General features: G+C 40.5%; 1 protein-coding gene across 2 annotated transcripts in view; it reads left to right on the top strand.

Moving 5' to 3' along the window:
* Positions 1-6,948: 6,948 nt before the first annotated feature.
* Positions 6,949-24,305, top strand: part of CARD8 (caspase recruitment domain family member 8) — a 56,609-nt gene continuing 39,252 nt past the window's right edge. For both annotated transcript variants that reach the window (XM_074298096.1, XM_074298095.1), the window contains exons 1-3: positions 6,949-7,240; positions 21,127-21,158; positions 24,103-24,153. In XM_074298096.1, coding sequence (XP_074154197.1) covers positions 7,197-7,240; positions 21,127-21,158; positions 24,103-24,153 — 127 coding nt within the window. In that variant the 5' untranslated portion in view covers positions 6,949-7,196. The remainder of the gene's footprint in view (positions 7,241-21,126; positions 21,159-24,102; positions 24,154-24,305) is intronic.

Genomic DNA, 24,305 nt, shown 5'->3' with positions numbered 1-24,305 from the left:
ACACCACTCAAAGTAGGAAAACTTGCTCTCGCTGAGAAGTCAGTGGGAAAAACAATGCAGACTAATTTGGAGCAAGACCACAAGATCACTTGGGATGAATCCACCAGAGGGATAAAATTGTACCAACTAATTATTTTTATTAAGGGGTTGGAGGCTCCATTATTTATAGATGATGTAGGACAAGTGTTCCCAGCACCCTGGTGCAGAACAATAGACATCTTGTCCTAGTCATGGCTCTGGGAACAATAACATATGCAATGTGAGGTATTGTTGATATAGATGGCAATATTAATCAGCCAACCTCTCTGTTTCATGTTGAAATAAACTTCTCATGTCAACTTTAGCTGGTATTTTGTCTTTAGGTCTTGATTGGATATTGGTCAACTTATTTAACTTCCTTGGGCCTCAGTTTCCTCACCTGCAAAATACAGAATAGTATCTAAGTCATAGGACTGTTAAGAGAATCAAATGAGACAATATTCTGACGTGCTTAACAAAGTGCCCAGCACATAGTAGGCATTTAACAAATGTTCGTCCCCTTCCCTTAGTGCAAGATTTCTTAAAGGATAAATCATCAAAAAGTACAAAATAGATAATATTAATTACATAAATAAAACTAAAAAGCTTTTATATGAGCAAAATCAATGTTAACAAAAGTGGAAGAGAAACTGTGGAATAGTAAAACATCTCTGATCTAATGTCACTGATGTAAGTCAGATTTCTAAGGCATATGCGGAACTGAATTTTAAATGTATTTAAAATGTATTTTATGTATTAATATGTAATAATATGTAATATGTATATATGTATAATATGTAATAAATGTATTAAATATTTAAAATGAAGGACCATAAGGATAAGAACTGTTTTCAAAAGAAAAATTGCACATTATCAGCTACATATGAAACTCCACTCCAACTCACTAATAAGAGAAATGCAAATTAAATTAAGTCTGATTCACTCATACCCACCCAGTCTGGAAAGATGATACAAGCTTGGAATAGACAATGTTGGAAGGGCTATAGGAAGATAGATGGAGATCCCAAGGAAATGTTGGTAGGACCACTCTGAATATTAATCAGTAAGGACGTATGTACGAAAAATGATTAAGCTGTTCACATTATATATCTATATTCCAATATATGACAAGAAATTCAGAATTTTTTTTTATGATCTCTAAGAACTAGAAACAAAGTAGGTTCCTAAATGAGGCTTGGAAAATGAATCAACAGAGGAATTCAAAAACAATGGAACAGTATTATTGTGCAGCAAAAAATAATAAATATAAGGATTTTTAGAGAAACATTTATATGAACTGATACAGAATGAAATAAGCAAATGCTAAAAACAAACAAACAATTTATAAGGATATAAATGAAAAGATCACCAAAAGGAAGCTCAATTCTGAGTAATTGAAAACTAGTCACATTTCTCAAGGGTAAAGATACATATCTCTCCCAGAGATAACCTCCCCTAGAAGGAAAGGTGACAATTAGGGTTTGTTATTCAATTATACTTGACCCTTCATGATCCCACTTAAGGATTTCTTGGCAAAGATACTGTAATAACTTGCCATTCCCTTCTTCAGCTCATTTTACATATGAGGAAACTGAAGCAAACAGGATTAAGTGACTTGTCCAGGGTCACACGGTTAGTAAAATATCTGAGAACAGATTTGAACAAGATCTATAAGATTTGTACAAGATGAGTATCCCAAGGCCAATAATCCACTCTGTCCACTCTATGCACTGCACCTAATAGTTGCCTGATTAGGTTGTATATAAAGTTAGAGGTCCTTGTATGGTGTTTTTACTTAGCTGGTAGGGAGAAAACTGATACCGAGAAGTTGGAAGGAAATATTCTTTTTCTCTTTGACATTTTTTATTTAAAGTTTTGAGTTCTTTCCTTTGTTCTCTCCCTCCCTCTCCCTGAAGGTGTAAACAGATATAGGTTATACATGGTACAATTATGTAACATATTTCTGTGCTAGTTATTTTGTACAAGATGACTTGGAAAAAAAGAAAAAAATTAAAGAAAGTGAAAAAAGCATGTTTCTGTCTGTATTAAAACAATACTAGTTTGTGTGTGTGTGTGTGGAGAAATAATATGCTTCTTCATTAATCCTTTGGAATTGTCTTGGATCATTGTGTTGCTGAGAATAACAAAGTCATTCTCAGCTCTTCATGGAACAATATTGCTGTTACTGTGTACAACTTTTTCCTGGTTCTGTTCACTTCACTATATATCAGTTCATGTAAATCTTTCCAGGTTTTCCTGAAATTTGCCTGTCTGTCATTTTTCATAGCACAATAATATTCCATCAGAATCATATACACAGCTTATTTAGCCATTCCTAGTTGATGGACAGCCTTGGAGGGAGTCTTTCTAGAAATAACTATGGGATCATTAATAAATGGATGATTTCTTATTTTCTCAATAGTATTTTATTTTTCCAAATACATTTAAAGTTAGTTTCTAATATTCATTTTTATAAGACTTTGTATTCCAAATTTTTCTTCCTTCCTCCCTTCTCTCTCCCTTCCCCAAGACAGCAAGCAATCTTATTGATTAAACACATAGAGTCCTTTTAAACATATTTCCATATTTGTCATGTTGTGTAAGAAAAATCAGACCAAAAGGGGGAAAAATGAGGGAAAAAACCAAGCAAACAAGCAAATAAAGGTGAAAACACTATGTCTCAATCCACATTCAGTCCCCATAGTTTTCTCTCCAGATGTGGATGGATTTTCCATTCCAGTCTTAAGTCCATCACAGTTGAGCATCACATAATCTTGTTGTTACCGTGTACAATGTTCTCTTGGTTCTGTTTATCTCAGCATCAGTTCATGTAACTCTTTCCAGGCTTTTCTAAAATCAGCCTGCTCATATAAATTTTTTTTTAAAGGATTAGTTCTCACTTCCAAACAGAAACATTTTGGATGGATATAATTTGAATGGTTAGAGTTTAAGAAAATAAGGAAGAATTTTTTATGGCACAGGCATAATACCTGGAACATAGGAAATGCTTCATAAATGCATGTTGACTTGATTAATTCAATTGATGACCCTCAACCATTAGAAATTAATATTTAGGGGGCAGCTAGGTGGCGCAGTGGATAGAGTACCAGCCCTGAATTCAGGAGGACCTGAGTTCAAATATGATCTCAGACACTTAACACCTAGCTGTGTGACCCTGGGCAAGTCACTTAACCCCAGCCTCAGGGGGGAAAAAATAAATTTATATTTATATTTATAGATTCAGATAATTATGACTCTTATAGTGTTTATTGCCTGGAATAAATTTAATTTCTTATTCCAAGCTGTAGCAATATTTCCTTTTATGGCAGTTCAGGGTTGTCTTTGTGACTTGGTTTTCCTGAAAACACCCCCCCCCAAACACCAAAGGCCTCTTTCGATTTCTTTGAGTAACTCTAGGGTCCTACTTGAGTTCTATCTTACTAGGATCCTAATGCCTGACAACTAAGAACCTATTTCCAATAATCTCTATAATAAAAAAAGTTAAATAGCAGAATAAATCCAGCCACTTTAATATGATTTTTGTTATGTATGAAGACAGAATTATACCAACATATACAAATAACATATAAGAAATTATTTTAGAACTAGAGATTTTGGAAATCATTCCCCCTCACTCCATTTTACAATTAAGGAAATCAAGGACCAGAGCAGAGCGATATTTCCTCAAGAAATTGTTTTCTTGTTTCTCCTTCCAACATAAAGGCCATTAAGTTTTCACAGCTAACACCACGAATGGATGGATTTAGCATACGAAATTAACACTATAGAGACACTCTTGGGCAAAAGCAAAATTTCAGGCTTACTGAAAAAGTGATTTAGTCATGTTCTGAAGCATTCTGTCAGTTAAAAACACATTAGGTAAAAAAGGAATTAACTTATACCTATGAAATACAGTGGCTGAATCTTATTATTCCTAAATGTTGTGTATGTAGAAGCAATTGTTTCTTGAATGATATTTATACCTAATAAGTCTATTAGCAGGCCAGAAATTGACTGATGGTATATACACATAGAGAGAATTAACACTTTAAAAAAAATTGGGCACAAGTGGAAAATGTGGTAATATACAATACTGAATTTTCCAAACAACAAGCTTAAAGTACCTTTGTTCAGTCTTTTTCAGTTACGTCCATCTCTTTATGGCACCATTTAGGATTTTCTGGCAAAAATATCGCAATGGTTTGTCACTTCCTTCTCCAGCTCATTTTACTGATGAGGAAACTGAGGTAAACAGGGTGAAATGACTTGTCCAGGGTCATACAGTTAGTAATGTCTGAGGTTGGATTTGAATTCAGGAAGATGAGTCTTCCTGACATCAGGCTTATACCACTTAACCTGCCCTTAATAAAGTACCTAAATTCCCTTTATTTAGATAATTTTAGATGGTTTATCTCTTCCCTTAAACAAAGAACAAGTCTACACATTTTCAACTTTTTAAAAAAATAATTCATTGTCTTCCTTATGAATATTCATCATATTATTTTCTGATTAATTTTCTGAGTTTTTTCCCCTCTGTATCTTCCTTGTAATATTCTTTTGTCAATTGTCATCACACCTAGACCTTTCCATAGACTATGCTTTGCTGTGATCCAAGGAACCAAGTAACTGATGTTGATAAGAATTCTGTAATCAAAGAATCATTCTACTTTGAGTGAGGGCATAAATCAAAGGGCACCAATTTAAAGAAGTGGTTCTTTGACTGAAGGATCACAAAGGACTTTTTTTCTATTTGTTTCTTGGTTTCCAGCTATATTTCAAATATTGGTGTGTTCTTTATATAAAGGAACAATTGATCAGATCTGCCCGTATCAAATGAAGTGGCTTATAATTAAAATTGGCCAAAAATAAGAAAAAAAAAAACTGTTCTTTAATTCTCATCTCTCAACGTTTGAAGGTCAACTGATTATATCAGGACTTCTTAAACATTTTCTACTTGTCCCCTGAGAAATTTTTATGTGATCTCAGGTAGGTAAAATAGGTTTACAAATCATACATTTGCTGATAATCACTAAGAAGAAATTTATTTAAGGGATTCTTTAGTATACATATAATTTGACCATTTATTAAACATGAAAACAAATTTGCATACTAATGAGATGGATATGCTTGTTTATTTTTATATAAAGAATTAAATCTTCACAGTATATTTAGCATTTTACTGTTGCCAAATTTTTCCATATTCCCATGTTCAGTTACTTGACCCCAAATGGGGTCCTCCTCTGAAAGGCCTTTCCCTATTCCCCTAGAACAGGAGTTCTCAAACTACAGCCCATGGGCCAGATGCTCCCGCTGAGGATACTTATAGAGCCAGCCCGGTTGTGGTAAATGGGCTGAAGGGCGGAGACAGAGAGTGAGCTTTTGTTTTTACTATAGTCTGGCCCTCCCACAGTCTGAGGGACAGTGAACTGGCCTCCTATTTAAAAAGTTTGAGGACCACTGCCCTAGAGGCTGATGCCCTGCTCCCTTCCAAGTCACCTTGTATTTATTCTGCATATTAGTTGTGTATTGTCTACATTTCCCTTTCATATAGAGGCAGCCTGACTTAATGGAGAAGCTGCCTTGAAATTTCCCTTTGTAGGTGGGCTGTGGCTGCTGAGCAAGTGCAAACCTCTCAGGCCATCCCCAGTGGCTGTCTCCTTACTCTGGTCACCCTCTCACCCCAAGGTGGCCTCCCAGGGGTAGGGGCTGTTCCCCATATCTCAAGTGCCCTTCCTGGCACTTAAGTGCTTCTGAGATGATCTGTAGGAGGGCCTTAAGCTTCCTTTGGCAGTCTGGAGAAGCTGTGAATCTCTCAGCTTGAGACTCGGTTGTCTACATTGTAATTGAAGGAAATGCTCATTTCAGCTAGAGGTTGCTGATAAGAAATAGACTTTTTTGGTTTCCATCCGAGTTCAGGAACCCCTGATGTAGATGGGCGTCTGTTGACCACTAAGCCACACTTTTAAAAGTGTTTGTTTTCCAGTATTGGTAAGGAAAGGGGGGAGGGAGAAGATGGAGACAGACAACAGACATAAAGATACAGAGAGACAGAGAAAGAGGAGGGAAGGGGAAGGAGGAAGGGAGACACAAACAGAGAGAAGGAAGAAAGAGAAACCGAGACCGAGAGGAAGGAGGAAAGGAGGGAAAAGGAGGAAAAGAGCGACCCAGGCAGGCAGACAGAGCATTGATCTGTTTGTGTACTTTCAGTTAATGTTTGACTTGTCAGTATCCAAAAGGACCATTGACCAAAAACGTGCAGAAGACTCCTTGCACACCCAAAGCTGCACGAACGCGCTCTCCCCTGCCACCTGCCATGTGGAGAACAGCCAGTCTCCATTTTGACACCTGTGAGAGAAAGTCCCGGCCTGCCTCCACCCGGACGGACAGAACGGGACAGAGGAGGAGCTAGGGGGACGTCTCCAAGGGCCGGGGTGAACCCCAGACCTGGAAAGCGTCCCTCACACTTCCATTTTACAGACGAGCCCACGACGACTGCGAGTCTCCAAAGCTTGTCGGGCCGCTGGAGCGGTACGTGGCGGAGCGGGTGCCTGCCGTACGGCGCTGGCACCAGAAGCGCCCCCCTCCCGTTTTACAAAGAGGGAAACTGAGGACCCGGGACTAGCCCGAGCTTACCCTCCCGCGGGCGGGGGAGACGGACGGCGGAAAACAAACAAAAACCCCAAACAAGCCGAAGGCGGGACTCGTCCCCGCGGGCGCCGGAGCCTGCGATTGTGTTGCTAATGAGGCGGTCTGCCGCGCGGCAACCGCCCGCCTGACGTCTGGGGTCGCCGGGGCCCAGAATTCTGCCCGTTTCCCCAGTGCACAAGCCCGAAGCGGCGCCGAGATTCCCGAGCGTGCGGACGAGTGTGCGTGAGGGGGGAGCGGGGGTTTCCGCGAGCCCGCCAGCTCGGGCTCCGCACAGCTGCAGATGCACCGGGTCACCCCCGCCCCCCTTTCTCCTCCCCTCCGTCCCTCCCCCTCCCTCCCTCTTCCCCCTCCCCTCTCCGGGCTCGGAGCCTCATTTCTCCCTCCCGCCTCCCTGGGGCGGACGCAGAGCGCTTCTCTCCGCCACCCCTCCGGCTCGGCTCTCCTTTGCGGCAGCCCCCCCTCCTCTCCGAGGGGCCCCCCCCGTGCAAGGTGCAGGGAGCCGGGCTCCGAGCCCACCTGGGCCAGCGACCATGGCCACGCAGGAGCGCGAGCACCACGCGCAGGAAGAAGATAGGTGAGAGGCGCGCGGGCGCCCGGGGCACGCAGGGGGGCACGCAGGGGCACGCGGCCGGGTCCCAGCCCCCCCCTCCGGCCGCCCGCCGCCCGCCCTGGCCGGGCAGCGTGGGAGATCGGAAGATGGGGCTGCGGGGCCCGCGTGTGGGGGGAGGGCGCTTTATGCTCGCTGAGGTCGGCGGGGGCGGGGGCGGCAGCGCGGGGCCCGGGGCTCGGCGGGGCTGAGCCCCTGGCTGGGAGCCCTCAGCGGCTGCTCCGGATCGAGGTCCGCGGCCCCCACGGGCGCTCGCCTCGGTCCGCATGGCCCGGGGAGGGAGGTCGCGAGCCGAGGGGGTCGCAGGAGGAGGAGCGGCGCTTGGCATCCTCCTCTTCTCCCCTCTTCCTTCCCTTAATCTCCGTCCTCCTTTTCATCTCTCGCTCCTTCCTCCTTTTCTTCCCCTCTTCTTTTTCTCTCCGTCCTCCTTCCCCGCCCCCCAGCTGCCGAGGGGAGCTCGCTCCCACTGTTTGATCCCCGGGGTTGGGAGGCGGAACGCGGAGAGGGGCTGCTCCGGGTGCCGGGACTTTGTTTACCCTGGCCCTTTTCTCCTTCCCCGCCATTGGCCCCGGAGCTCCTTCCCACTTTCGAATAGCGGTGGGGCGGGAGAATTCGAGAGAGCGCCGCTGCGACTGGGACCTGGGTCCTTCCAAGGGCCGGGCCCACCACCTCTCCCCTCCTCCCGTCCCCCCCCCCCCCCCCCCCCCCGCCCCGAACAGCGCCTCTCTCTGGCCCCGCGTCATTATCACTTTTACTGAAGGGAGAGCATCCCCGCGGGCCTGTGGGGCGCGCTTGGTGGGGACCCCAAATCTTCCACTCAATCTGCATAAACTCCCGGGCCTGAGGCTCAGCCTTTCTTCCTCTTTTTCTGAGGTTCACCAGCTTTTTTTTTTTTTTTTTTTTGACAGTATAGAACAGCCAGGGCAGTGCCCACTTAAAGAGAACTGTCATTTAAGGCCTGCTGAGGGGATTATGCCATCTCTACAAGGCTTTTACTAGAAATCACCATCCCACTGGATAACCCAAACCATTCCTAAATCAGGAGATTATTTTAACTAGAAAGGCTTTAAAAATTAAGTCACTAATCCCTTTTGGGCCTAAACATACAGAGTGCAAAGATTGTTCATCTTTTGGCTATTGGACTCCTCCACACTTCCCTTTTTTACGTTGTTCATTTCAGTTGTGTCCCCCTCTTTGTGACTTCATTGGGGTTTTCTTGGCAGTGATACTAGAGTGGTTTGCCATTTCCTTCAACATCTTATTTATAGAGGAGTAAACTGAGGAAGTCAGGGTTAAGTGATTTTCCCAGAATCACACAGCCATTGTCTGAGGCTGAATTTGAACTCAGGGCCTCCTGACACCAGGCTCAGAATTCTGTCCACTTTGCTACCATTCATCGAATTAAATTGAAGTAGATTGGTCAGCCCCTTCTTTCTGAAGAACTTGAGTCCTGACATGTAATTGTGGATGGCTTATCGGAACAGTTGTTTTAATAAAAGTAGTGAGTGACCTGTCTGCAGTCTGGAAGCATTTACATTAAGTGATTATTGTGTGCAAAACTATGCAAAGTAGGGGGAATACAAAGAAAGACAGGATATTTTAGGACTGGGCTTGTTAATGGAATTTATTTTGTGAACCCCTTGGGCAAGCTGGTGTAGCCTGTGGACTTCTGACAATAACACTTGCAAATGCATAACATTAATGTAATAAAAACAAAACTTATGCATATCAGATATGTACATTGTCTGGCATTTCCATCATTAGCAAAATCTTGGTACCTGGGTCCAGAATGTATTACTGTGGCGGTACTCTAGAAAGCCCACTGGAGAGGTGAGAATTCTGTCTCAACATTGGATCTCCTTCTAGGGGTAGAAGGCAAAGAAAGGGAACAAACGTTTTTGTTAGCACCTAGCTACTTTTATACTTGATGGAATATGTGTGTACATGTATATAGAGTGATAGATTTAGAGCTGGAAGGGACAGTATGGCCTTCTGCTCCTACCTTTAGCCATTTAGGTTTAGAATGACTAAGTGCCTGATTGTATCAGATAAGATTTGAACTTGGGTTACTTGACTTCCAGTATACATCCTCCCTCTGTCTGTCTGCCTGTCTGCCTGCCTGTCTGTCTGTCTGTCTCTCTATATATATACATATGTATATATATATATATGTGTGTGTGTGTGTATGTGTGTATACACCCCCCCACACACACACCCCTATGTTGTCTTCTGCTTTTTAAATAATGGGGACAGTTATCTTTTTGCCATTATGTATGTGTGTATATATATACACACACATATATATACATATGTACACACCCCCCCCCCCCCCTATGTTGTCTTCTGCTTTTTAAATAATGGGGACAGTTGTCTTTTTGCCATAGTATTCCCAGCACCTAGAACTATTCTGGTACTTAATTCCTGATGATCCATTGATTAAATAACTGTTGAGTTGAATGTCTGGAGAAGAAGCTGGTAGTCACCAGAGCCACCTTTATATAATCCTCTTTTCCTGTCATCCTAAATCCATAGCATCTTTTGAGAAGTTAATCCCCTTCATTGCAGAGACCCTAAGGCACTTTCATTATCTAAAAATCTTGACTGTTGGGCTCACGTCTTGCCAGCCAGACTAGGAGCTCATTTGCTGCTTTTCTGAGTAAGAGGGCAAAGGATCCTGAAGCTGAGAACCTTCCTGACTTGTGGAACAGATGGATTCTCCTTAGAGAATTGACTCTCTCTGGGAGATGGCTTTTGCTAACTCCTCCCTAAAGAGGGAGGGCCAGAAGTAGCTGCCTTTGTTGAATAGATCATCTTGCGGTGGCTTCTGCCTGTTAGGAGGAGATGGCACTCAAGGCCAGCAGGTCATTATTGTTTCAATTTTTATCTGTTTTTAAAATTTTATTTATTAATTTGAAGCATTTACTTTTATAATATTTTGATTTCCATTCTTTCCTCCCTTTCCCCTCTCCCCAAGATAGTAATCAATCTGATATTGGTTATGTATATACAATCTTCTTAGAGATATTTCCACATTAGTTGTGTTGTGAAAGAAGAATCAGAACAAAAGGGAAAAACCACAGGAAGAAAAAACAACGAAAAGTGATTTGCAGTTAGACTCTGGACTTCTTTCTCTGGATGTGGATAGCATTTTTCATCATGAGTCCTTTGGAATTGTCATAGATCATTGTATTGCTCAGAAGAGTAGAGTCTATCAAAGTAGATTATTTACACTATGTTGTTAACAGGTCGTTTTCACACCGAGACTTTTGAGAGAGTTTTTCTGCATCTGATAGCTGTTGGGATCTGTCCCCACCAGTAGCCTGGCACTAGGATGGAAGGAGCACCAAAACGAGTCTCTGCCCTCAAGGAGATTACATTTTAATCGGGAAGAGAAGATGTAAAACAACTAGATTTAGAGGATAGATGACCTTCTAGGAAGGGAATTAAAGGGAGGGGCTTTAAAAAAAGTGATAAATGTGTTAGGCAAATATTTGAAAATATAAAAACACACCAGTGTTGCAGCACACAGTTTATAAAAGCCCAGGATGGGCATGAGCAGAGTGAGGCAATCTAGTCTGCACCTTCCAGACCCCTATGTTGCTACCGATTATTGAGAATGTCCTACTGCCTAAGTTTTTTAATTAATTAGAATTAATTTATTATTATTATTAATTAAAATTAGAATTAATAAAAATATTAGAGAATATTTGTCTTTTTTGTCTTTTTTAATGTATTTTTTATTTTTAAAGCTTTTTATTTTCAAACATATATATGGATAATTTTCAACATTCACTCTTGCAAAACCTTGTGTTCCAGATTTTTTTCTCCCTCCCTTCCCTCCCACCCTCTCCTCTAGATGGCAAATAATCCAATATCTGTTAAACATGTATAAATCTTCTATACATATTTCCACAAGTATCATGCTACACAAGAAAAATCAGGTCTAAAACAAAAAAAAGAAGAAAAAAAGAAAACAAAATTCGAGCAAAAAACCACAAAAAAAATAAAAATACTCTTGTGATCCCCACTCAGTTCCCACAGTCCTCAGGGTGCAGATGCTCTCTCCATCACAAGTCCATTAGAACTGACCTGAATCTTTATCTCTTGAGGATAGAGGTTGTTCCGTCTTTTCACCCTTTTTTGCCTGTCTCAAGACCTATTTTAATAAATCCTTGTTGAATTGATTTTTTTGCCTCCTTCTCCATCAACATTTTTTGTGGCACATGTGTTAAGAGAGCTGATGCAACCCCAGGCTTTATGAAGGTAGAGTGTATAGCCTGACTAGTTTCTTCCTCCTTAGATTTGACCCTTGGATTTCCAGCTGGGGGGAGGTAAAAGGTTATTTGCAAATTGAGATTTTGTCTTCTGAGAACAAAAGAGCTTCACATGCCTTTGCTGAGATAAGTTCTTGATAGGTTATTCTAGGAAACTCTCCTGGCCCTTAGTTAGGCTCCTGCTTCTAGAACTGGAAGGACCCTAGGGGCCACCCAATCCAGTCCTCTTAGATGGGGAAACAGAGGCCCAGGGAGGAGAGACCATCAAGGGAAGAAGTGTTAGAATGAGGATCTGAATCCAGGATAGCAAATTTTCTTTCCCCTGCAATGTAGTGCAGAAAATACTAGATTTACAGGTAAAGAAAAAAAAAATTTTTTTTCTTAAGATCAGTATTTTTTTAAAAAGACTTTTTAAAAAGAATTTTAAAAGATTTTTTTTAAAGAAATGGATGTTTTGATATATACATATTTACTAGAGTGAACTTTTATTTCTTTTTTTTTTTTTTCCTGAGGTTGGGGTTAAGTGACTTGCCCAGGGTCACATAGTTAAGAAGTGGTAAGGGTCTGAGACCAGATTTGAACTCGGGTCCTCCTGAATTCAAGGCTGGTGCTCTAACCATGGTGCCACCTAGCTGCCCCTAGAGTGAACTTCTATACACAAATAGAGGAAATCTTTAGTTTACCTATGCCCCCCATGCACAAACAGGAGCTGGGCTTCCCTGCAGCTGAGGCTGCTGCTAGGGCGGGCCCTGTTTGCTTTACCTCCTGCTGGTACTGTAGATCCTGAGGTCCGATTTAGTGGCAGACCAGCTTGTCAGTGATAAGGGGAGAGACAGTAATCTCCCTCCTCCCTGACCCAAACTGCTCTCTTCTCCCCCAGCCCCCACTTCAGGGCTAGTGTGTGGGATGGCACCCCTTCCTCTCCCCCCACAAATGAGTGACAGCTGGAATGATTGAGAAGTAGTGGGGAGAGTGGGTGCAGGATTTGCCTTGGAGTAGGATGGGGCTTGAAGTCAGGAAGAACTGGGCGCAGGAAACTTAGGCAAGTCATTTAACTGATGTCTGCCTCAGTTTCTTCAACTGTAAAATGGGTCTAACAATAATATCTACCTTCTAAGGTTGTGAGTTTGAAATGAGATATACACACACACATATTTATTGCTTAGCACAGTGTCAGGCATTTGTCAGGTGCTTAATAATTCCCCCTTATTTCTCCTCTTCCCACTGAAACCTGGAAGCCCTGGATTCAAACCTCCCTCCTGGGGTGAGGTTATTTCACTTTCCTGAGCTATAATTTCATCACTTTTAAAATGGGGCAAATAATCCTTCTGGCACCCACCTCAGGTTTGCTATAGAAATCCACTGAGATTTTGTTTGAAATCTTGGGCAAACATTGAAGCAGCCCTCTAAGTGCCATAGAGGAAAATGGTAATGATGGGTGATGGCTGCCAGTTTGTTCTGGCAGATTCCTCCTCTCTGCCTGTGACTTCCACCCAAGCCCCCATCCTGTCCTGTGCCATTCTGCCTTCCTCCACTGCTTGCCCCAGGCCAGGGCCTGCATCTAGTGACTTAGAGGTGGAAGAATAGTTTTTTCACTTCCTGACTGGCACGTTGAGGCATGTGGTTGGTCAGAGAGAGAAAGGGAGGATGGCATGAAGAAGCAGCCCCCCCTGTTCTGTTGCCAGAGCATCATCCCACAATAGGACACGAGTTATTTTCCCCTTAGGGTGTTAGTGCTAATATAGTACCAGACTTTAGATGCATTATGTTCTGTGGGCCCCAATATGTAGCATGGAAGTATGGGGCACCGTGGTTTTAGAAAGATATGGATGAGGGGCAGCTAGGGGGCGCAGTGGATAGAGCACCAGCCCTGAATTCAGGAGGACCCGAGTTCAAATCTGGTCTCAGACACTTAACACTTCCTAGCTGTGTGACCCTGGGTGAGTCACTTAACCCCAGCCTCAGGGGGGGGGGGGAAAGAAAGAAAGATATGCATGAGATGGAGAGGGTCCAGTCAAGGTCAGTCAGTGCAATGAAAGTCCTTGGTTCCATGCCATGTAGAGTAGGGAAGGCAAGTTAGCTGCCAGGGCAAGGAAGGGATGAGGTTCCTTCCAGGTGTTGAAGGAACTGGGGGTGTTTAGTGTGAAGAAGAGAAGTCTAGTTGGTGGTAGGGGAGAGTGAAAGTTGTAGTTGAAGTCCTGTCATGTGGACAGGGGATTAGTCAGATTCTGTTGACAAAGAGACAAATCAGGCAACCCACTGGAGAGGTCCAATGGTGGAAGGGGCTGCCTGGATTCCACCTCTCAGGGATCTCCAAACAAAGGTTCCATGACCACTTGTCACATACATTGTAGCAGCCATTCATTTTGGGCCGAAGCTGGGATTAGATGGCCACTGAATGCCCTTCAAACTTACCACAAAATTCTGAGGCTTTTCAAATGAACCTAGTCCAGTGTTCCCTTGGAGAATGGTCTCTTCTCCAGGACCCTGGTTATAAAGTGACTGTGACTCAAATGCAGTCTCTTTATAAACAATATTTTGGAGCAGATTCAGGTGATCTCATTTACTTCCTCATTTTAAGTTTGCAATTTTCGCAGGCAGTAAAAAAAAAAGATTACTCAGACAGCAAATGTGGTAGCCAGAAAGCATATAATGTGGTAGGGCAAAAAACCCCTAAAGATACTAAACAGGAAGTCAGGTGGACTGTTGCAGTACCAGGTCTGCCCGACTGTTCCTATAATAATCCCACTTCTGTTCTTCCTTTCTCATTTTATTTCCCCTTTGTTGCCTCATCTTCTCCATATAACAAATGCATAAAAGGAATATCATAGGATTATGAGATTGAAGCTGGAAAGGGTTTTATAGACCATGCAGTTTGATATCCTCTTTTATTAGATGAAAAAACAGACAGAGAGTGTCTCCAAGTCATATAACTTGGAAATACATGAGGTGAGATTTGAACTCAAGTTCATGATGTCTTACTGATGAGAGGGCATCTCCTCAAGAGTCTCATTTTCTAAGTAAAAGTGTTCTACCCCAGGAGGAAAGTTTCGGTTGCTTTTTCCTCTCTATACAGCCAGCCAGTGAAGCAGACACAGACTCTACACGTGAAACTAAGAGTCAGTAGCCAAACAATTGTGACTTTGCTTTTCTAGATACAGAAGGTGACAAAAACACCCCCCTTTTGTTCCTAATGTAAAAACAAAAATTGCTTTTTTCATATTGGAAGACAGACACAAAAGTTGGTTCTTTCGGAAACTATCCATCTTTATTTCAGACTACTTGCCTTTATCCGTGTTACTTTCAAAACTGTCCTGTTTTTCTGTGCTTCTTTCTGTTCTCTTCTGGACATTTGTTTTTGTTTATTTGTTTGTTTTTTTTAGCATTTCTGTTGCTAATCCTCTTCCTCCACCTTCACCCTTCTACTAAAAACCCAAAGAAAGAAAGAGAAAACTAAAATCCTTTTAAACAAGCAAAAAAAAAAAAGTGTCTTGAGTTCACTATCTGTCAAGGGATTTATATGGGAGGATGGATTTTGGTTATGATATTCCTGTCTCTTTATATCACACTAAATTTCTGGGCAGTTTCATTTCCAGATTGAAACCAATAAACAAAGAAAAACAGTTCTGCAAAAAACACTCCTTGCATCACCAATTCTGTATTTCTATATCATATTCTTTCTACACCTTCACCTCTTCTCTGCTGTGAGGAAGCATTCTGTTGCTCTGTCTGTAAGGAAGCAGGTTTTAAGCTGATCAGCTCTGTACTGATTGTGCATGAGTTATTACTCCATTTTAAAACAAAAAAAAAATCATTCAGTTAAATTTATTGCATAAGACAACAATTAGGGACCAACAAGCCAAGATAGCGCTGGTTGGCTAAGCTATTTTCATTGCTCTTTCCACACTTGGGCCTTTTGTCAATATGTCTGTCGATCCAAGTTGTTAGAAACACCCATTGATTGGAGTGGAGGTTCAGTGTTAAAGGTTAAAAACATTAGAACTGAAAGTAGTTCTTAGAACAATAGAAATCTGAGTTTTATTCCAAGCTTGGGAATCCCTACAATGAGTCAGTGTGTGTGTGCTTCCCAAGGCTGTAGACTATTGAATGTTCTGTGTTTGTCAGCTGAGCAATCTCAGTGATCTCTTGGAAATAAGGGTGGAGAAAGTAGGGGAGGGAAGTTAGCTCCCAGGGGAGGGAAGTTAGCTCCCGGGGCAAGGAAGGCAGCATTGAAGAGGAAATAGAGCTTGTCCACAATCCCAGAGGAGCAGAGGATGATTGTTTGGCCCTGTCCCAGAGCTTCATCCATGACCTTTTTTGTGGATGACTCCTGGGTCTGGATATCTCGGCCCAATTTTTCCTTGTTTTTCCTGGCCAGAATCTCCAGTTGCCTGTTTGGTGTCTCTGCCTGAGCTATTCCTACATCACCTCAAACTGAACGTGTTCATAATGGATCCCTTCATCATCTAGCTAACTCCTTCCCTTCTGGATCTTTGTAATTTCTCTTAATGAAACTGCCATCTTTCCAGTCACTCAGAAAGATTCCTCAGAATCATCTTTGAAATTTAACTCTACATCAAATATCATTTCACTGCAATATCATCCCCTTCCTCCTTTTCTCCCCCCACCCCCTTCAGCTCTTGATTCCCTTTCTCTTGAACATTTGCTTAAAGCAGCATCCTTGAGGTTTCCTGCCTTTGGTGTCTCCCAGCCCCAATACAAACTTTACCCCCAAACCAAAGTAATCTCCCTAATAGATATGTCTAATTATTTCCTTTATTCAAAAATCTTTGATGTGTGCTCCCCATTGCCTATTGAAATGATATAAATTTAATTTTTAACAAAAATCTCTTCCTTCTTCCCTCCCTTTCTTTCTTCCTCCTCTCAATTGGGAGGGGTGGGGGACAAAAGCAAGGCCCTTATAACAAATAAACATAGTTAAAACAAATTTCCTTATTCTCCTTTGGTGTCACCTCTTTGTTAGGAAGTAGATATACTTTGTCATTGGTCCTTTGGAATTATAACTGGTAATTGCTTGGAGTTCTTAGAGGGAAGCTAGGTGACACCATAGTGCTGGGCCTAGAGTCAGGAAGATTGACCTTCCTGAATTCAAATCCAGCCTCAGACATTTCCTAGCTGTGTGTCCCTGGGGATGTCACTTAATCTTCTCTCTTTCAGTTTCCTCATCTATAAAATAAGCTGCAAAAGGAAATGAAAAACTATTCAAGGATCTTTGCTAAGAAAACTCCAGATGGGTCACAAAGAATCAGACAGGACTAATCAGAGTTCTTAGATCTTTCAAAACCGTGCATCTTTAAGATGTTGTTTTATACGTTATTCTCCTGCTTTTGATCACTTCTCAGTGCCTTTGGTTCATATGAGTACATTTTCTGCCAAGTTCAAAAGATGGTACTTTTCACCAGTGCTTGCGGCCCAATTTGTGTTCACACACCCCATTTCCTCTTCAAGGGCCTTTCCGGTCTGATTGCTAACTGTCTTTCCCACCTTGTCTCACAGTCTTATTTTTCTTATGTTCCAGTGAAACTGGGCTAATAGCTATTTCCCTATTTTGATGCTTCTGTGAAAAAGTTCTTCAAAGCAGGAAGCTCTGCATTTTGGAATAAAATCTTGGACCAGAATATTGAAGAACTTTGGGTCCCTGCCATGAGATGATTTTTTGAAAGAACTAGGGATATTTAGATTAAAGAGAGAGGGCTCAGAGGGGTTAATGGGGGGGGTACAGATTCTTCCTCAAAGGGCCAGTGAAACAGGAATTAGAATTTAAAGCCCATCTCAAATGTTCTTACCCCAGATAGCCTTCTCTTCATCCTCTCAGCCAAAAATGACTCCTCTCCCAGAATCTCTTCTTTGTTCCTCACTGAATCTCTCCTAGGCACAAATCACACTTGGCTATTTATTTATTTATTTATGCTTTTGCTTATTTCTCATTTTCTATTTATTTGTTAATTATAGACTGAGACTGGTAGGTACTGGGAGATACCTTAGGGATCATCCAGTTCATCCATCTTGCCAACCAACCAATCATCTCTGAGCAGCACAGTGACCTCTCCTGGCCACCACCAGCTTCTTTATTGTATTTCCTTACTCTTTTGTTTATTAGAAGAGAATTTATTGGGCTCTCACCTCACGTCAGTCAATAAATATTTATTAGGCACCACTCCTGTGCTAAGCACTGAGGATACAAAGAAAGATAAGGAATTGTCTTAGGCTCAATGAGATCATAGACTAACAGGAAGACAACATGCACATAGAAACAAGCTATTTAGGGGACAAATAGGAAATAAGCAACCGAGGGAAGCTGGTAAAAAGAAGAGGAATCAGGACAGGCTTCTTATAGAAGGTGAAAGGGAGCCTCTAGAGCTTTTTGAGTTGGGTGAGGAGGGGTTGGTATGGCTGAATCTGTTCTTTCAGAAGAGCATTTTGACAGCTGACTAGAAGATGGATTGGCTCAGGAAGAGACGTGTTAAGTGTTATCAATAGGCTATTGTAATATTCCAGGCATAAGGTGATGAGGGTCTGTATTAGGGTAATGTCAGTGTCGGAAGCGGGGGAGTATTTGAAAAAAGTTGTAAAGTTAAAATCTACAAACCTTGGCAACAGATTGGCTATGGGGATTGGTGGCAAGAGAGAAAGTGGGAAGTTGAGAAATGACAGCTAGGTTACAAGACTGGGTGACTGAAAGAAGAGTGTGGTGCCTTATTTGTGGGCAGCTTGGTGGTGCAGTGGATAGTGCCCTGGGCCGGGAGTCAGGAAAATCTGAGTTCAAATACAATCATAGACATGTACTAGATCTTGGGCAAGTTACTTTAACTTTGTTTGCCTCAGTTTCCTTATTTGTAAAACTGAGCTAGGGAAGGAAATGGCAACCACTCAGTATCTCTGCCAGGGGAATCCCAAATGTGGTCAGAGTTGGACATCAGAAACAGCAAAAACAACAAATGTAAATAGGGAAGTTTGGGGAGAAAGCAGTGATCTTGGTTGAGTTGTTGGCAGTTGGAGATGTGAGACTTGGAGATCAGTGGGGGAGATTAGGACTGGATAAATTGAATAAGTATATTTGAGAATCCTTAGTGCTGGGATGATAATTGAATCTATGGAAGCTGTTGAAAGCTGAAATAGTCTAGAGGAAAAAGAGAGCCCTCGAGGGGAACCCTAAGGGACCCCCATGATTAGGAGCTTGATTTGGAAGGAAATCCAGCAAAGAATCCTGAGGAGGTCAGTTTGGAGAAGAATCACGGAGAACAGGGATTGATGGCCAATGTCCAAGTGAGGTGCAGAGGGCTGAGTATTGAAAAAAAGACCATTGGATATCACAACTAAGAGATCATCAATGACCTTGGGGAGAGTGGAATGATGAGGCTGAATTCAGGCGTTGCTGGCCCAGGTGGTACAGTCTGGATTCTATGAGTTAAAGACGTGATGAAAGACAGAACTTTAGGAGCAGATAGAAGAACAGACAATCAGAAACCAGAGAGTGACTCTACATTGACAGCTGTTTGACTCAGTGTATAAGGTGCTGTATTTGGAGTCAGGCAAACCCGAGTTCACATCTTGGTTCAGATCCTTGCAGTTGTGTGATGTCATTTAATCTCTGTAAACCTCAGTTTTCTTATTTGCAAAATGGAGATATTAATAACACTTTCTCTGGCTTGTGGAGATCAAATGATAGAACACAGGCAAAACACTTTGCAAGCCCCAAAGTTTTATATTAAATGCCAGTTTTATGTCATTGTCTAGAATCAAATGACTAGGTACAAAGAAGAGAATTATACTATCTCTGTAGGTGCTAAAGATGGTTCAGTGGAAAAAAATACTGGTTCTTTTTTATTATTTATTTAATATTTTTATTTTCCCCAGTTACATGTGAAACAATTTTTTTTACAATTGTTTTTAAAACTTTGAGTTCTAGATTCTTTGCTTCCTTTCCCACCCTCTGTGAATTGAGAAGGTACATGTGAAGAAGTGCAAAACAAAAGTACTGGTTCTTAAATGAGGTCCTGAGTTCAAACTCCTAATGATCCTGGGCAAGTCACTGAATACCTTGTTTCTTCATCTGAAAAATAAAAACTTGAACTGGATGGCCTTTCAGGTCTCCTCTAGCTCTGGGTTCCACTGACCAGGGAAGAAAAATGAAACCACTGAGTGATGAGAAATTCTTCTGTTATATAGAGAGAATAGACAAAAAGAAAAGAAAAAAAGAGCCTGTTCATATAAACATTTCCTTGGCTTTTTTTTTAAAATGATAGGAAAAAAACAGGGTAAAACTTGATGCCCCTAGATTGGGGAATGAGCATACAGATGGTGATGTTAACTGTTAATGGAGGGTGATCTGATCACACCCTAGAAAGAGAAAAATGCAGGGGCTGCTAGGAAATATGGAAAGCCATCAAAAGTGATGTTGGAATGATGTCCAGTGAGGGAAGGAGTAGATAGTCAAACTGGACTATGATTTTTTTTAATTAAAAAAAGAGGAAGATATGATATAGACATTTTCACAAACATGTAGAAAGTTAGAGACAAGAAAATATATGGTGAGTATGTTGTTATTAATTAATCATAGTATATTGTATTAGAAATAGTTCAGATTATGTAGCCATATCGAGTTTGAGGATTTTTTTCTTGCTGTTGTAATAAATTTATAATAATAAAAAAAAGTTCCTCAGGATTAGAATTCCCTCTACCAACTAAGACGCATGCCTTCTGTGACTCAGTATATATGCCCTAGGGAGCTGTCTGAGGTACATAAAGGTTGAAATACTTGAAACCATGTTTTATGGATTCTAAATCAGCTACTCTTACTGCTCCATCTGAGATAAATAGATTAGTATTAGAAAAAAAGGATAAAAAAAAAAGATTTAGAATTGTAATCATCAAACCCAACATAAAAAAGTTATAATACAGGAAAGTTTAGACCTTGAAATTCTTAGGATATAGATCTGATAGATATCTAGATTGTCGAGTCCAATCCTTTCATTAATTACAGGTAAATATAATCCAAGACCCAAAGCAGTAAAGTGTCTTCCACTGCAATGGGGAGTAATTCCCCATTAGTTTCTCTTGACACAATAGAGTCATTATAAAGACTTTGGTTATTGTTAACCAGATTAACTTTACATTTCTGTGACCCATCTGAAGGAAAATATCTGAGTTGTATGAAATTTTTTTTGTAATTGCATTTATTATTCTGGAAATTTATCTTTAGTATTGAGGTAGGTGGAGCCATAGTGTTTTGAGTGCCAGGCCTGGAGTCAAGAAAATTGATCTTCTTGAGTTCATATTCTGTCCTAGATGCTTCCTAGTTGTGGGACCCAGGACAAGTCACTTAATTCTGTTTGCCTTGGTTTCTTTATCTGAATAAGAGTTGGAGAAGAAAATGGCAAATCACTCCAGTATCTTTGCCAAGAAAACCCCTAATGTGGTCACAGTCAGACCCATTGAAAAAAAACACCACACATTTTGGGAAAACATTTTATAATGGGCATCTTGAAGAACAGCACAACCATGTTGTTTAGAAAACGTTCTGATTTAATATCTTGTTTTATTTTTCCCCCATTCTAGTGGTTATGATACTCTCTCTTCACAAGATAGAGGTATGGTCATTTAAAATCTTTATGTATTTATTTGAAGGCTGAAACTGTACTCAGTATCCATTGTTTTCTTGGTAACTGGTAACTGATTTCCTATTTCCTGAACAAAGACAATATTTTGTCAGACTGAGCATCTTTGCAATGTTATAGAAAGTACAACCTTAACAAAAGTACTTTGTGGTTATTTGAGAATTAGAAATGAACCATCTTTTTAATGGACAGAGTCAATTAAACCTCCTTTAAAAAATGGAAAAGAAACCTAATGAGAAATCAAAGGAAATTTTCCAAAAGGTCACAATAAAATTGGTGGCATAAATGAAAAAAATCTGTATGTAAAAGATAGAATAATTAAAATGGGAGATAATATCAGAGATGCTGTTTTGACATTAATTAAATTACCACCTGGGCAGTAAAACAAAACCAACATGACCAAAAAGATAAATGAAAGAGGAGAGATCCCAGTACTGAGTTAAAAAGTCCTAAGTTTGAAGTCAGAAAAATTAGCTTTGGATTCTGGTTCTGCCTCTTATTAATGGTGTGATGATCTTGGGCAAGTGATGGCTCTTGACTTTAGTTTTCACATCTGTAAAATAATAATAATAATAATAATAATAGTAATAATAATAATAGTAATAATAACTAGCTTTTGCAAAGTGTTTTAAGATTCACAGAGTAGTGAAAATATTCATTTTACCTCCTTGACAATCCTAGGAGATAGGTGTTATTAGTGTCCTCATTTTACATATGAGGAAACTGAGGCAGACAGAATTTAAATTACTTTCCTAGGATTAGTTTCTGAGGTTAGAGTTAAGCTTAGGTCTTCTGAACTCCAAGAATAAGATGTAAATTGAGGAAGTTTCACTAGATGACCTTTTAGGGTCCCTTCCATATTGAAAATGATGATCTTGATTAAAAAAAATAATTATACATCTTATATCAGGGATATGCTGATCAATATTTAACAAATGGCTCTCTGTAGAGAAAAAAAATGTATGTGCAACAGTTTTAACTTCTACATGAATATTTTCACTATTCTTTTCTTGAAGTCTAGACAATTGACAATAAGTCAAGTCCTGATTTGTAGCATTTGTCAATTCCCAAGGTGGAAATGCTCGTGCTGAAAATTTAACAGTGGGTTCTTGCAAACTCCAGAACTGGTTGCAGAACACCACCACTTTGTGCTCATCAAATTGAAAAATAAAATAAAATTGAGGACACTTATGGGGGAGGGGACGAAAGTGTATGAAAATGTAAGGAAACATCTGGGAGAATTTCATTTTTCTTGGAGTTCAACCTGACCACACAGTAGAAGAGTGATGAAACGGGTCTTCTGTAGTTCATGACACAATGATTTGTTAATCAGAGTATATTCTGAGCATGTAATTGAAAATTTTTATTTTTATGACTTTTTTGGGAGATTTTTAAAAAAGCCATACAGACTTTTTCATAATATCTTTGTAAAGAGGGAAAAATTAATTCAGTCTTAATATTATTAAAGGATGGGGAATAACAAATAAATGATTGTGGAACAGTTTAGTGGAATATGAGATGACCGGTCTGTTCCAAGTAAAAAATGTGTGAAAAATGCCTGGAAAAATGAAATGATGATGAAACAGTGGACAATAAAGGAAGGATCAGAGAAGCAGCCTGAACAGACTGATTTTCTTATTAAAAAACAACAATATCCGAATACAATTCTTCCTTTGCAACAACAACAACAACAAAATTCGGTTCTGCACATATATATTGTACCTAGGATATACTATAAGATATTTAATATATGTAGGACTGCCTGCCATCAAGGGGGAGGGTGGAGGGAAGGAGGGGAAAAACTCAGAACAGAAGGAAGTACAAGGGATAATGTTGGAAAAAATTATCTATGCATATGTACTGTCAAAAAAGTTATAATTATAAAGTTAATAAAATAACAAAAAAACCACAACAATATATGTCACATATACAAATGTAAAAGGACAAAGAGATAGGAAAAAAACATATATTGAACATGTCGATTTTTGGTGCGGAAGTACACTTTTATGATAAGTCATTCAGGTTATGTGGTCATGTTGAGTTTCTAGTGGATTTTTCATTGTTATTAACATGGTTACTTTTATAGTAATCTTCCTACCAAACATAAGGAGCTCACTTTATCTCTTTGTTGAACCTTGTATCAAGGATCCACTCCTTGTCAGATCAGGAGTAAGTGTTTCCTTCCCCCCCCCCCAACCTTATTTATTCAGCCTCATTTTGTATTATTTTCTCCCTGAGGAATCATAATCATGTTGCCAGATTCCTTAGAGATCATTTTCCAGGGAGGAAACTGAGGTTCAGAAAGATTTAACAGTCTACCACTGGCATACACTTAGTCGATCAAAATAAAGAAAAGCATTTGGCTGATGTGGTTAAATAGGCTGTTGGTACAGGAGCTCTCTGTTACACAATAGATCTAAAAGTAGATATTCCACTGTCCCCTTTATTGCTTCCTCAATAACAGGGAATGTTAGCTCCTAGCTGGTCACACAAAGCAAACCCTACAGTTTCCTTTGTTTAAAGTCGTCTGATGACTAAGAAACCAAGTCAAACACTGCCCCACCCTGCGGTAGGTGGTTTGTTTGGTTTTTTGTGACAATCCTTAGGCTTCCTCGGTCTAAAATAATTTCCCTGCTAGAATATAGGTCAAATATATTTTAAAGGCATGGGTTTGATATTCAAGCCTTGTTTTTGTGACTTGAACTAGCCAAGGTTGAATCAACAGAGGAAAGTCAAGGTTTGAGATTGATTTTATATCAGAATCAGTGATTGGATTATGAAGGTGAAGGTGACATGTGGTCATGGCTTGTGGGATTAAAATAGACATGAAGGGGGTGGGGATGGGGTGTCTGCACTGTTTACTCACCTTTGTTTTTTACTTATATTTTGAATTTTCCTTTCCCCCCCTCAAATTTAGAAAGTTTAGCAGAGCTTCCTGGTGATTCTCAGTCTCCAGTCTCCCAATCAGGTATGGAGGAGATTTTAACAGTTTCATATGTTGACATATGTTTGACAGTTTCAGATGGCTGGAAAGCAGATTAGTCAAAACATCAGAATGCGTGATGGTTCTTTATTGGGCAGAATGAACCCGATTGGCCCTGGAGGTTGGCCATGCTGCCT

Source organism: Sminthopsis crassicaudata, chromosome 3 (genome assembly GCF_048593235.1).
Source record: "Sminthopsis crassicaudata isolate SCR6 chromosome 3, ASM4859323v1, whole genome shotgun sequence".
NCBI classification, from domain to species: Eukaryota; Metazoa; Chordata; class Mammalia; order Dasyuromorphia; family Dasyuridae; genus Sminthopsis; species Sminthopsis crassicaudata.
This window is presented reverse-complemented; position numbering and strand designations above follow the sequence as displayed.